Below are 15,669 nucleotides of genomic sequence, written 5' to 3'. Positions count from 1 at the left end.
TGTGTCTCTTTGGACATGAACATATGATTCCAGGCCTTCCTCTGCATAACATAACCCCCCCCCCCCCGCCCATCCGCCACCACCACCACCACCACCAAAGCCTCCACCCCAAGAGCATCATCCCCCAGACAGACAGATGGCACACCATGTGACAGGTGCCTAGCGACCAGCCAGCCGCTCTCACAGTCGGAGAGGTGAAGGGGCGCACAAGGTTCCCAGGCTGCCTTCTTTGTCAGCCACCAATCATCAATCAGCATCCGTTTCAGTTCTGAACAATAAGCAGGTCACAAGAGGTCAGGAGGAGGAGGAGCTGCAAACCCCAGGGTATAATAATAAGTCGGGTCATACCACTGACAGTTCCGCTGCGGGGTGGGAAAATTCGGGAGTAAGCCAATCCAGTTATTAAAAAAAAAAAAGAGGGCTGGGGGATGATGATGAGGAAGGAGGATGACACAAAGATGCTTATATAAGAAAGCAGGTGGGGGAGCACAGAGGAGACACTGATCACCTTACACTGAACAAAATACAAAGCTGACACCTGTGATCAAAGGCATATGCATAGAAATGTAGTGAAGCCAAAGAGTTGCTGAAGGCAACAAAAGCCAGTGGTCCCATAGGAGGGAGGGGTTGGGCCTAGGCTATCAATTAGAAGACTCACTTTGGGTGGGATCACGTGCTTGGAAAGGTTTTGTGATTGTGGTCAGTTGTCTTACAAGATAAATAAAGTGTGTGAGTATGTGTTAGTAGGTTTTGTTATCAATGTGGAGAAAACCTTAAGACAATTCTCTTCCTTTTCAAGAAGCTTATAAGTGTCAAAAGGTATCACTATAAATGTTTATTGCTTGATGAATATTTGGAGATAAAGGTTAGAAATCGTGACTATAAATTATTATAATCAATTTTTGTGTGCTTAAAGATGTACAAATTTCTGTAACTACAGTAGTGCGTATTGACTAAAGATGGTTTGTTTAGTGCATATAGTCCCTCCTTTCATACATTCTATAAATCTGCTTTTTGTTCTGGGAGCACAAATATAAAGCTCACTATATAAAATATAAATTTAATTGAATATACTGAAGAGCAACCATATACACAAAACACAAAAGAATATCTGTCAGAACAGTACAGTACATGAAACTCTGAATTAAAAAAGAAATGCAAAATTTAACAGGATTCACCAAAATGTATGAAAAAGTAAAAATGACAAGAAACATTTTAAATAAGTTAATACAATTCTACATTTTATATTAGTGCCAGGTGGTTTTATAAGTGCTGTAGTCATCCAGTTTGGCAAACAGCAGGAAGCTAGCAGCAGTACTGAAGCATCTACTTACAGTCTTTTTATTTAGAATATCACTTTTCACCTTTCATAAAATTGAATGAACAAATAAGAACCTGCAATCTTTGGTAGCTAAGCAAAGGAGCGTACCTGAACTTCATGACAGTCTGCATATTTTGTACATTAGGCATATGAGATCTATAACAAGTTACTAAAAGTTAAGTATAAATAATACTGATGGTTATGTACACAGATGAAAAATGATGATACATTTTACAGGGTGAGTCAAAATTATGTTAACACTAATGGTACTGCCATGTATATACTATATAAAATTTTTGTGGACAATTTATGTGCCACATATGGTACATGTGTTGAACATGATGGCGAACAGGTTGAGATATTCCTGTAAATCATCTTGCACATCTAAAGTATGTTAACATAATTTTGACTCACCCTGTATTTATATAGTGCCTTTCCCATGCTCAAGGCACTTAAATTATACAAGTGATTAACAGAAACAGGCACTCCTTTGTGAGTACTTCTGTTGCCACATGTACTTTACACCTGTAACATGCTTTGAAAAACCTAACCTTGTTTAAAAATGTTAAAAGTCTTGGTAAAGGTTTTACAAACGTTTTACATACATTTTAATGTTTATGTACTTCTTGTTATATTTAACTACAATGAACTCTCATCACATCACTCAGAATTTATTGTACTCGCTACATGACAATAAACTTAACTTGAATGTTCTTGTTTGGTGAACAAGATGTGTCCTCTCTGGTACATGTTAACCACACAAAGTGGGAACACAGTTCTAGAATGGGAGTTGCAAATTTCCACTACAAGAAGACCTAGCCCTAGATAAATGTACTGAGTACTCTGGAGGTGCGGTGGCGCCATTGATCTCATGTTTTAGCATGTGAAGAAGGGCTGCAGTCACCTTGGAAGTAATTGTGGAGTTGGTTGGAACATGATTTAGATGTGAAGTTTATACAACATCAGACAAAAGTGTCTGTGAGTTAAAAGTCAGGAAGAGAACTGGTTCAAATGTTAACTGGCAGCAGAACGAGACCAAAGGAAGACATGGAGAAAGAGATGAGAGGAGTGAAGATAGTGCTTTGGTGTGGTAACTGAAAGATGGGCAAACAGACAAGCCAGTCCATCTTAGAAACAGGGATAGGTCCTGAACAGGAAGATGCACACTGACAACACTTTAGCTTTCATTCTATTTCCATTCTACTTTGTTTATAGCTATGCTTACAAGGAGGCAGAAATAGGGAAAAGACAAATTATTCTGAGATTAATCTGAGATTATTCTGAGATTAATTCTCTGGACATAAACAAAATATATATGTACACTAGCTGTGTAAGCTTGTGCTGTAAAAAGCATGGGGTCCTAGAAAGTATTGAAATTGTCAGAAAAAAACTGAAATGTAGAGATGTCAGGTAATTGAAAAGAACTACTCTGGGTATCTCTCTCCTAGGACGTTTCGTGTTGCCGATGTGCTCACATCGTTTGTGCATTAGGGCAAAGCGACTGTCTTTCTTCGGAGGTTTCCTTTTGCCGGCGTGCACATCTTGCTTGTGTATCAGTAGTGGGAGGAAATGTAAAAGGGACACCATTTTGCCGATCTGCTCGCCTCACTTCTGTATTAGCCGCTAAGCAAGTGACTCTTTGTTCAGAAGTTTTGCTTTGCCGACGTGCTGGCATCACTTGTGTATTCTCAGAGGTGGAGCAATTACCCTGAATCCATCTCTCACTTCTGGGCCGGACAGACACACACACTTCCACGCATAGATGTTTATATATAAAATAAATTAACATATGTAAATACTAATTAGGTAAACTGTGATATAAATAAACTCAGACATACATAAAATAATGCGAAAAAAAGTATATTCACCAATATATTTAGTTGTACAAGTGCTTCTCACTTGAACTCACTCTTTCCACTAGCTGCAAGATTCTGCTTACAAAATAAACTTCTCTCTTCACTCAAACTAACTTCTTGTTTTCCAGCAGGGGCACAGATTTAAGGTATGGGCTTCGTGTTTGCATTTGGGTCAGACTGTTAGAACTGTGGGGACCTTTCATTATTGATGGACTTTTTTAAAATATGGCAGCTTCCAATAAAGCGCTCACATCCTCTATCACAGTTGAGTACCACTATTTAAACCATACAGCATCCTGTGTTTAAATGCTGTTTTCTCTAATTGTAATCATCTTTAGTTTTGCATTGCACTATTTACATTGTACTGCCTCCCACTCTTTCATTATGTTGATCACTCTAGTGCTCATGCAGCACTTTACACATAAACAACTTTAGTTTTTGAGCACTTTTATTCATTCCTTCATGTTAAACACAAAGTATTATTTTATTTATTAAAACTCTTAGACAAGTTATGTAAAGGTTTCAGAAATATATACCATAAGTATCTTACAACGTTGCTGATTATCATACAGACACACATTCTGTACATACAGTGCTGTACTTCATACAGAATGTCTAGCATAAACCGAGTACCACCTTCAAAGATCCCTTGATCTTCATCGTTTTGCAACTTAAGCCTGTTTCCTTGAGCTTTGTGGCAGCAGCACTAACCACTGTACTACTGTGCTACCCATTTCTCTAAACAATACTCAGATTTTTGTGGGTCAAAAAAAACTATTCTTACAAAAAAAAAAATCCTAGTTTTGGTTAAGAAATGTTCGCCTAGTAATATGTATCTACAATAAGGGCTCATAAATGTGCCATACATGTGTATGTATCACTGTATACTTTATAAACACAGTTAAAAATAAAGCAAGAGGTATCAATGTTGAGCACAACCTCTAACACATTAAATCTAAGTATATGTAGGTGTTAAAAAGCCTTTTGACAACTAGTGAGACAACTTGTTTGACAAGACTCCAGTTTCATTATGAGGCAATTAAAAAAAAAAAAAACACTCGCAGAGGCTAACATAAAGGGTAACGTCTTTCATGAACTCAGAATTACAGGCGATTCTGAAGAAAACAAGATGAGGAAAAAATTTAAATTTAGCAGTGCTTGAATCATTAAATAATAATAAATAATGTAGATCTACCAAAATTCCTTCAGCTTATGCTGGGCATACTGTACACTGTGCAATTTTTAGAAACCATAGGCAACCGATTACTCACACCGTACGATAAGAGACACAAGTTGTATATGTGCTCAAACTGTGCAAACACAGTCGGTTCGATTGATATGCCACCATGCGGGTGCTCGGATTGTACGTGTACGTGGCTCTGACAGACACTTTTACCCATTCAAAAAACATGATGGCAATAGCTTTGTCAAAATGTCAATGAAGAAAAGAGCCGTGTTACTAATACTTGCTGTACTGTGCTCTGAAAGTACAAAGAAAAGGACAAGGCATAACTGGACACACAGAAGGTTAAGGTGTGGATAAATATTGAATTAGAGGTACATAGCAATTTACCATTGTGTTTATTTTGAGTTCTTCCAGTAAAAGTTTCCTAAGATGCTTTTGTCCTTGGCCATTTAGTTGTACGTGTGTTGTTATATGATACTTCGATTTTTCAAATCAAAAATGTGAAATTGAGCATGACAACGGCAATACCCAGCGTACCATATACTGTGATTGATACTTAAAGAAATCTAATGACCAAATCCAAAAATTGGGTCATGAGACTACTCACACTACAGGGCAACCAACTGAAATTTCTGACAAGGCAGAAATCCTTCCAATTGTATAACAGATCATTCATGAGAGGCAACTGGGCATCACAACCCCTCTCATACTACATGTGAAATGAAGTCTGATGATGCTAAAATTCAGGACAACTCAGAAAACCCGCTGACTGCAAATCAGACTTACAATCTCACTGTGTATGTCCAGTCTTCTTCTTCTTCTTTCGGCTGCTCCCGTTAGGTGTTTCCACAGTGGATCATCTTCTTCCATATCTTTCTGTCCTCTGTATCTTGTTCTGTTACACACATCACCTGCATGTCCTCTCTCACCACATCCATAAACTTTCTCTTAGGCCTTGCTCTTTCTTGGTGTGAAACCATATTGCTGCTCACTAATCATCACCTCACTTCTTAACCTAGCTTCCACTACTCTTTCCCATAACTTCATGCTGTGGCTCATCAATTTTATCCCAGTGTAGGTACTACAGTCCTGCACATCCCCCTTATTCTTAAATATTGGCATCAGTAAACTTCTTCTCCACTCCTCAGGCATCCTCTCACTTTCCAAGATTCCATTAAACAATCTGGTTAAAAACTCCACTGCCATCTCTCCTAAACAGCTCGATGCTTCCACAGGTATGTCATCTGGACCAAAGGCCTTTCCATTCTTCATCCTCTTCACAGCTATCCGTACTTCCTCCTTGCTAATCCGTTGCACTTCCTGATTCACTATCTCCACATCAAACCTCTTCTCTCTCCCGTTCTCTTCATTCATCAGCCTCTTAAAGTACTCTTTCCATCTGCTCAACACACTCTCCTAGCTTGTGAGTATGTTTCCATCTTTATCCTTTATCACCCTAACCTGCTGCACATCTTTCCCAGCTCGTCACTCTGTCTAGCCAATCGGTACAGGTCCTTTCTCCGTCTTTAGTATCCAACCTGTCATACAACTCATCATATGCCTTTTCTTTAGACTCCACCACCTCTCTCTTCACCTTGTGCCTCATCTTCTTGTACTCTTGTCTACTTCTGCATCTCTCGGACTATCGCACTTCTTGAGATTCTTGAGAACCCAGCCACAAGGGTTGCACAAACCAGTGTGTTTCTTCGTGCTGGTCCCAAGCCCGGATAAATGGGGAGGGTTACGTCAGGAAGGACATCCGGTGTAAAATTTTGCCAAATCAATATGCAGACTCACTGTGTATATCCAGTATTAATGGTAAATCACAAACTCGAGGACACCATTGGAAATTAAGTGGTAGTGCATTTAGGACTGGAGCCAGAAAGCACTTCTTTAAGCAAAGAGTTGTGGAACTGGAGATAAATACTGAGACATAGAGTTGAAGGAGAAACCCTCACAACCTTTAAGAAGTATCAAAATGAGATATTGGGACAGTTTAACACAGTGGCGTAGCATAGTGGGGGCGGCCCGCCCCGGGCGGCACTTTTAGGGGCGGCAAGGATTTACTGTATATTTTAGACATTTAAATTGAAATACCTAAATAAGGAGGCGGCAAAATTTTCCTCCGCCCCGGGCGGCTGACATCCACGCTACGCCATTGATTTAACCATTAGCTAAACAAACAAGCTGGATGGACTGAATGGTCACCTTTCCTTTGTCAAATTTTTATGTTTTTGTTGTTAAATAAATCAATTCCAGATCCTTGATAAATAAGAATATATGTATTTGAACACACATCTACAATATCAGTCAACTTGCAATAATAAAATGGTGAATAATAAACTGAACTAGCAGCACATAATACAACCATACTTTACTAACAGCTAGAGGTTTTTCCTGTCTCAGGAATAATGCATTAAAAGGAAGAAAATAAATACATCTTTTCCTCACACAAAAATCTACAAACTATAAGAAAAAGCTTAGATTTAGTCAGATTAAAGAAATGAGGGTTTAGGTGTGTCACAAATTCCTTTTGCCTTGCATTCTCATTAATCAGTATCAATATTGTAACAACTTTGCATGGCAAACATGGGAAGGTAAACACTGCAACGCCACCTGTACCATTCTGTACTAGACATGTGACTAGAGTGTCTCTAAAAAGTAAAGCGGCAGCTGCATTAGGATATGAAAGGGAATAATTCATGAGTAAAATAAGTCAGGAAACAACTGACACATAATAAAGATCACATATTCGTCAAGCAGAAAAGATACAAAAAAAAAATCTTGTAACATGATCAAGTGATGCAAATGTATAGTTAAAATCTCCAATGAGGCCAACTAGATAAATGCCTAACTCCTCCCTTTTCTGTCACTGCCAGGATTTCTTTTTTTTCTCAACAGTACAAGGTGTAGTGAAAATGAGTGGATTGTCGGCAGACGAGAAGCTCACCCCATGCATGATAAAAAATGTCAGACACCAGGCCAGTGGGCTGCTATAATTGAATTCATACACAATCATTGAGAGATATGTAGACTTTTCCATGGCAAATTCAGGGTCGATTCATTTGTTCTTTTTCAAACCTGGTTATCCTGCGCAGTGTTGCTGGGAAGCTGGACCCTCTCCCTGCAGACATCAAAAGTAAGACAGCAACAACTCCCAGACAGGGCACGAGTCCATCTCAGGGTGAACAAGTTTGCGCTCAAACACACACTAGGGCCAATTTAGCAATGCCAGTTCACCTAACCTGCATGTCTTTGGGTTGTGAGAAGAAACTGGAGCACGCAAGACATGAGCCCCAGTTCTCTTGTTGTGAGGCATCAGTAACAAGAAAACATGGATCCATCTTACCTTGTATCAACGGTTCAAGTTGGTGGTGGTGTAATGGTGTGGGAGATACTTTCTTGGCACACTTTAGGCCCCTTAGTACCAGCTGAGCATTGTTTAAATGCCACAGCCTACCAGAGTATTGTTGCTGACGATGTCCATGCCTTTATGACCACAGTGTGCCCATCTTCTGATGGTTTTATTTTCAGCAGGATAACACACCATGTCGCAAAGCTGAAATCATCTCAAACTGGTTTCTTGAACATGACAGTGAGTTCACTGTACTCAAATGGCCTCCTCAATTACCAGATCTCAATCCAATAGAGCACCTTTGGGATGTGGTGGAATGGGAGATTCACATCATGGATGTACAGCTAACAAATCTGCAAAGCTATCATGTCAATATGGACCAAAATCCCGGAGGAATGTTTCCAACACCTTGTTGAATCTATGCCACAAAGAATTATGGAAGTTCTCAAGGCAAAACGGGGTCCAACCCAGCACTAGCAAGGTGTTCCTAATAAAGTGGCTTGTGAGTGTATTCATTTTTCAGGCTTCCCTTTTACTCCTTGCAGTGTTCGCTCACCAAAATTGCAACAGATCTAGGACTCTAACAATAGACACAAACACACCACATATTTGTTTCTCAAAAATAAAAACTCTTCAGCACAGATTGAGATCTGTCTTTTATATTTTCCTTTGATCTTACTACTTCTTAGCCACAGGCCCATACTGAATCAACACAATGAGATGTATGTCTTGCCTACTATACCATCAATGAGATGCTTTCAAACTCTATTACCTCCCACAAACCCTGTGTATCCCCCATTTTACCCTACCTTGTGGCCCAGGTTATCGGGATGCGATGTGCAGCATAAACATTGAAACTGAGTGGGCTGTCGATGTGCAGCACCTCCTGTGTTGGTGCCACTCTCTGGTTGCCCTGCATGGCAGTGTGGAAATTGGCTTTAAATGTGCAGCAGTATAGCTCTACCAGGTCCAGGATGGATGCTGTCAGAGTCTCCACCACTCGTTCTGCAGAAAAAGATAATGAAAATGCAAAGGAATCAAGAGTTTGGTTTGACCTGAAGAGCAAGCCAGAACAGAAAAGCACCTGGTTGAGCCTGTCATGGAGTGGAGGATATTACATTTGAAAAAAGAGGCATGGTAGTTAATCCACTAACTCACTTCCTCCAAGGCACTTCAAGCTCAGATTCAGGCTCACACTCCATTTGTCTGACACAATTCAGCCCACATTCTTTGAATTGACTGATCCACTTCCCCACACTTTTCCATCCCAACAAAAAGCAATCTTTGAGAACAATATTGTAAAATGTTTATGTAAATAAACTCAAAGAGAATTATTGAAATAATCAAATCCTGTTTGCAACTACACTCCATTCATTTCATCCCACACATCTTTACTTTTTCATTATTTTCAACTTCCACAACAAAAGCAGGAAGAAGTATTCATAGACCAACTTGGTAGCGGAATTAGCACTGTAGCCAGCACACCTGCTTCCTTATGCTGTAGATAAAGTTGGCCATAAACAGGGATTCAGAAAACTTGTACTATCACATGATAAATAAAAAAATGAGTAACGTACCCTATCACAAAAAGAGTTCCTGAATTAAGCTAACACATACTGTAACAATTTGTCCATTATGATTGGTCTCATAATGAAGTCAGCAGTCAAAAATGGCAAAAAGAGAAATGCAATGTCATTTTATTGGGAAATGGGATAGAGAACTTTATTTTGGCCCAGTATCATTATGGACTGCTTTGGACAAGTGTCCCGTCCTGCCTAGGTTCGCACTCTGTAATTAATACTTAATCTCCTCACAGCCCTGCTCTTAAAAATGTGGACAAACAATGGATGAGTGAATGGATAACGAATATAACAACATATCTTTAGACTTTAAGAGGACATTGCTTGTCTCAGAGGAATCCAAAACCATCATGCCACCTAGGGACTTTAATTCAATCAATCAATATACTACCACACGCTAAACACGTTTTACATACTTACAGATTATGGAGGAACTTAGTCAGTTTCTTAATTAGAAGCCAATTATTGTTAAATGGAAAATAATTTAGATGGAAAAGCAAAGGAACCAACAGTTAACCTGACTCTGCATGTTAATCAGTTTGTATTCACTATAAATTATCAGGAAATAAACAAGGGGGATAAAAAAGAAGGTTTGAAGGTTCTATTCTGACCCAGACTAGAAAACTAAAAAAAAAGAGAACATCTCCAATATTAAAAATAACTGACACAATTATAATACCAAGCTTTATTAACTGCAAGAATTGGGTTCTAATTAAGAGACTAGATGGAAGAAAATCCTGCTGCCACTGCTGCCTTCTGAAAACTGAGCAACATCCCTTTAGTAAAATGCTTACATCATGTACAGTAAATGAATAAGACAGTAATGTGGGGACTTTTCTCCTCCCCCACCCCCCAGGAGTCTTCACACCGTCACTCAAAACAACATGTGGAAGGGAGTGGCATGAGCTGCTGATTACCTCTGTACTCTATCTGGTCCATTACTGCCACATCCTGTAAGAAAAGATGAAGACATAAATTAGCAAATAGAAAGGAACTCTTCTAAAACATACTTTTATATCCAAATGATCCTCTGTGGTCTACCTGGGTTGGGTTTTACACAGGAAGACCTAACCCACTTTGACTAACAAATGTTAAAAGGCAATCCAGCACACAATTGAAGGTCTGGAAAAAGTCAGTGCCATTATTGTAAGGTTATAGTTAAACAGGCCAGCCTTGTCCTGAAACTTGGCACACTCAGTCCTGGCCCTTGATGTTATGGGTTCACTTCTCTTCCTACCTTACCTTAAGGACACGAGGTTGCAGGCGACAGGGACATGCTGGTAACAGGCTTAGGGCCTCAGTGATATCAGGTGTCTCCACTGAAGCGAGAGTGCTGCACAGTGCCTTCACTGACTGCACCAGACGCTCAACCCGGTGGCCAAAATCAGAATGCTGTGAAAAATGACAAAACATCCTTTCAAATTAGGATACTAAATGTTTACATCAATCTACACACCTCAGGTCAAAAGTTCATAAGACATATTAATAATCAATGGCAAACAACTAACAGAACACTACATCTCTAAATACTTAAAGCAACCTCCTGCAATGGGATCAATGACCTCAATGAGCATTAGATACATCGGGCATAAGTCAGCTTTGTAGAGGACCAATTAGAACATCCTCAGCAGATTTTAGGAATACCATCCATTCATCATCTAATGTGTGCAGATTTCAAGCTTGCAGTAGGCCAGTGCCAATCCCAGCAGCAGCAGTCTTAACTCAGGGACCAACCTTGAGCACAGTGCTGGTCTAACAAGGGAAACACTCACACAGATTGGACTAATTTAGAAGAACTAATGAACCTAGCCTGCATGAAATTCAAATTACTCATATGTCTTCAAAGTTTGTCCATAAAACACAAAAATGCACACGAGTACAGGAATTATAAGAGTTTTAGGATAGTACATAATTCTGTATACTGTTAAGGCTTGGGCAGGTTTGTAACAGATGAAATTTAATGTAAGTAAAGTAGTACATGTTATAAGAAAACTGTTACATTTGAATACACAAGGGAAGGTCTGAAAATCAAAAGTCCACCTTATGAGAAGGATTTACGAGTCGTAGTGGACTCAGAACTATCAACTTTCACACAGTGTTCAGAAGCCATTAAGAAGGCTAACAGAATTTTAGGTTATATAGTGCCTTGATGTATGGAGTACAAGTCCAAGTAAGGTATGCTGAAGATTTATAACAAACTGGTGAAGCCTCATCTGGAGTTTTGGCCTCCAGGCTACAAAAAGGACATAGCAGCACTAGAGAAAATCCAGAGAAGAGCGACTAGACTGATTCCAAGAAAGGTTAAAAGAGCTGAGCTTTTTCAGTTTAAGCAAAAGAAGATTAATTGGAGACATGATCGAAGTGTTTAAAATTATGAAGGAGATTAGTACAGTGGATGGAGACTTTTACTTTAAAATGAGTTCATGTAAACGAGTTTCATTTGAAAACTTTGCACAAACATTAGAAATATTTTCTTTACAAAGAGAACCATAGACACATAGAATAAGTTACCCAGTAGTGTGGTGGACTGTAGGATGTTAGGGGCTTTCAAAACTTAACTTGATGTTATTTTGGAAGAATTAAGTGGATGGGACTGGCAAGACCTTTGTTGGGTTGATTGGCCTATTCTCATCTAGATTGTTCTGATTTTATAATTCAGCTACGGAAGAGTTGTGCCAGAGTTCATTTTAGGAAGACACGATGGCCACACAATCAGGCAGCAATGTTTTATAAAGGACAATGTGACCTAAAAATGATCCAGTGGTATTCCAGGGAGTTGAATCACAGTAGCATTACAGAAAGTTCACTAAACAGGTATTTTCAATCTATGGACAGCAGAGACCATATTCTTAGTAAAAACTGTAAAGATTCATCTAATATATATATACTAGACATTAAGCCTGTTACAATAACGGGCGCTAGAACAGTAGTGCATAAACATTAGTAAGAAAATTCTATATTAAATGGCAAGGGACCTTGTATGTGGCTATAATATGCATCACTGTATTGTGTGCCTTTAATTTTCTCTCGCAGTAATACTGGTTTGTATTTCCGTAAAATGCGTTTAATTTTCTCTGACAGTAATACAGTTGAACCTCGGTTCACAACCACAATGCGTTCCAAAACTCTGCTCGAAACCTGATTTGGTCGTGAACCGAAGCAATTTCCCCCATAGGATTGTATGTAAATACAATTATTCCGTTCCAGACTGTACAAACTGTATGTAAATATATATTTTTTTAAGTTTTTAAGCATAAATATAGTTAACTATACCATAGAATGTACAGCGAAATGGTAAACTAAATATAAAAACATTGAATAACACAGAGAAAGCCTTGAACAACAGAGAAAACTAACACTGCAAGAGTTTGCATTATAGCGCTATGAACTGCTCGCTAAAAACTGTGAGTTTTAAGCACAGGGAAAAAAATGAACATTTGAAAAATCCATAATTTAATAAACAACCAAGAAAAGTAACATTGTAACAATGCACGCGTGCACCTGTGTGTGTGTGTGTGTCTCTCTCGCGCATGCGCCTATGTGTGTGTCTCTCTCTCTCTGCACAGGGAGAGAATAAACAAGTGCAGCCCCGCTCATGCGCACTTCACCAGAAGACACACACACGGACACCTGGACGCACACAAGGGTTTTATTAAAAAAGATAAATAAATAAAATCCTAAGCCTAAAAGTGCAACGATTTTTGTGACATTTTTATGTCACATTTTTTGTCACGCTTTAGATCGAGGTTATTTTAAAACCTACATATATATATATGTTTGGTATCATTCTTTTCAGAATTTATCGAACTTTAATGTGATGTTATTAGATTTTCACATTCTTAGTCTGTTTTTAAATTATAAACTAAAAAATATCAAGAACTCACGTCCCGCGAGATGAGACTTTGTGCCAAGAGATTTAACCACACCCAGGGCCGCAAATAAAAGGCAAGTACAGTAGAAGATGACAAAGACAGCTGCTGTACAGTCTTTTAAATGTTTGCAGCGCCACGCAAGAAGCAGATCATGCGGCACAGCAGCAGCAGCAAGCCAGCAGCTGATCGAGGTTAAAAAAAAAAAGTATTTGTTTCCCATTGTATCACCATTCAAGAGGGGGTTTCGGAGGAGCAACCGCGTCTCCTTAGAGTGCGTTCAGCCCACAACACGAGCAGCAGAGATGCGAAGTGGCTGGCACGTAGCACAGAAAAGGAGAGTTAGCGAGCAAAGCAAGCAGGGGGTAAGCCCCCTAGTAACAATATAAAATTACCAATAGAAAACAAATCAAAAGGGAAAAAAATCAATAAAGATTGGCAATAATGATTTTAAAATTATTTATTTTCTATAGGATCACTCTTATTCAGACACCTTAGTTTGGAAAAGGTAGTCTTTTATACACAATATTCAAAACGACTGCCAATTAACAATGAGATGACAAACATTAAAACTGCATGGCAAACATTGTGCAAAAATGTAAACATAGTTTAAAACGTCTATCCAGCCATGATCAGTGTTGCAGGGAAGCGTATCCTACCGGTATGGGGTGCCAGGCAGGGACCACGCCAATCCTTTACATTACATCATCCTCACTAATACAGGGCTATTTTAGAGTTGCTTATCAATCTAACTTACATGTCTTTAGAACATGGGAAGAAAACCAGAGTAGCCAAAGACAAACCCATGAGAGTATTTATCATGTACATAGACAGAGAATGAATCACTGGATGAACTACCACACCACCACATCAGCAAACATTAAAATAAACTCAACAAATAAATCTACATTTTAATATGTGGCCATTTGATCTACTATTAAAACCCAGTCTTAGTTTTCATTATTCCTTGTACCTGGCTTTGTGCTTTTCAGTCTGTTGCGCCAAGGTTTTGGAATGGTCTTCTGTTAGAGTTGTGAATGGCTGACTTAGTTGATTCTTTTGGTAAGCAACTTAAGACATTTTTATTTAAGCAGGCTTTTGAACACAACTGAGTAGTCTCTGCTTGGACTTTTTGTTTATTTTTGTCTAATTTTTCTTTTTTTGTTATATTTGGATGACACTTATGTGTTTTCGTTATACAGTGCTTTGTGATGTCATGTCTGTGACAGATGCTCTACAAATAAATTTTACTTACTTCATCTCCAGAGGACTTGGTAAGCCAACAAGTTAAATACCTGCAACAATTTCCAGTGACCTATGCAAGAACCCCTACGAAAAGGTTTGTAAATTACTTTAGTCTGGCCTAAAAGGTATTGATGACATCTCATAATCACTCAAATGTAAATTGTATAGTACGGCATGATTTCAGAATGACACTGAAGAGTGATTCACATACTATAGGTGGGTGTAACATCAGAATGATCAACAGCTGACTAGCGGAATGATTCAGAGTAGATTAACAGAGGACTAAGAGGCAGTAGAACTAAACATGAACTGGAGAACATGACAAAAATCTGTGAGAAACAAAACAAATAGGTACCTGAGCAAGTAGAAATGACTCTCCTTCAGTATGAAAGGTATCAAGTAGAAGGATCATGGCCTCTCTGTGAAACCACAGAAGATTGTTAGACTGTGTAATCAAATTTTATAAGAAAAAGTCTTAGCATGCAGCACGGTGGAGCAATCTGGACTTGCCACTGCATGAAAAGGACAACTTTGAACATGGGACATAGAAAGTTGAATATTAAGATGTATACCACTAAAGATGCAACATTCACCCTCACCTGGTAACAATCTGTTTGATGGGGCGCTCCTGGAGCAGAAGACTCTGGTTCATTGTAGAGGAGGTGGCATCATCTTCATCCTGTCAAAACATTTGGTGTATTTACATAATCAGCCAGCTATTCCAACTATGATTATTTACTTCACATATTAGACAGAGCTATATGGAGTTGGATGACAGTAAAAGAATTATCTCAGTTCATCATTCTTCTGGTATCATTTCACACTTATACCTTGCCATGTCATGGTATCACAGACTCATTGTTCAAATATTTTGCACAGAATGTTTTGACTAAGCTGTCCTAACACTCTGTTATTCTGTATATTGCTGTGAATACAAACTTCCCCAGTCAGCTATTTTACTTCCTTATTCAATGCAGTTAGTTTCTGCTTGTTTTTATATAGTGCTATTCAATTAGAACAGGTTCCGAGCACTTCTATACATTTACAAATACAAAACCATAACCGAAATGTACTTAGCTAGGCAATATTAAAATATGTCATCACACATATTTTAAATGATGAGTAACAGAAAGATTCTTAAACTTTGGCTAAAATGTAATAAAAATCACATTAACTGACAATCTGGCCATTTGGCAAGCCAGACAAACTTTATGCAACCTAAGATCCTCTCTTCAAGCAAGGTTTTTTCACTTATGA

General features: G+C 38.7%; 1 protein-coding gene across 1 annotated transcript in view; it reads right to left on the bottom strand.

Moving 5' to 3' along the window:
- pik3c2b (phosphatidylinositol-4-phosphate 3-kinase, catalytic subunit type 2 beta) overlaps positions 1 to 15,669 on the bottom strand; it is a 125,121-nt gene that overhangs the window by 52,882 nt on the left and 56,570 nt on the right. Inside the window, exons 7-11 of the mRNA XM_039749181.1 lie at positions 15,012 to 15,091; positions 14,768 to 14,831; positions 10,541 to 10,690; positions 10,216 to 10,249; positions 8,528 to 8,723 (exon numbers count right to left, since the gene is read on the bottom strand). Of these exons, the coding sequence (XP_039605115.1) occupies positions 8,528 to 8,723; positions 10,216 to 10,249; positions 10,541 to 10,690; positions 14,768 to 14,831; positions 15,012 to 15,091 (524 nt within the window). The remainder of the gene's footprint in view (positions 1 to 8,527; positions 8,724 to 10,215; positions 10,250 to 10,540; positions 10,691 to 14,767; positions 14,832 to 15,011; positions 15,092 to 15,669) is intronic.

The sequence above is a fragment of the Polypterus senegalus genome, chromosome 3, assembly GCF_016835505.1.
Source record: "Polypterus senegalus isolate Bchr_013 chromosome 3, ASM1683550v1, whole genome shotgun sequence".
Classification (NCBI taxonomy): Eukaryota; Metazoa; Chordata; class Cladistia; order Polypteriformes; family Polypteridae; genus Polypterus; species Polypterus senegalus.
This window is presented reverse-complemented; position numbering and strand designations above follow the sequence as displayed.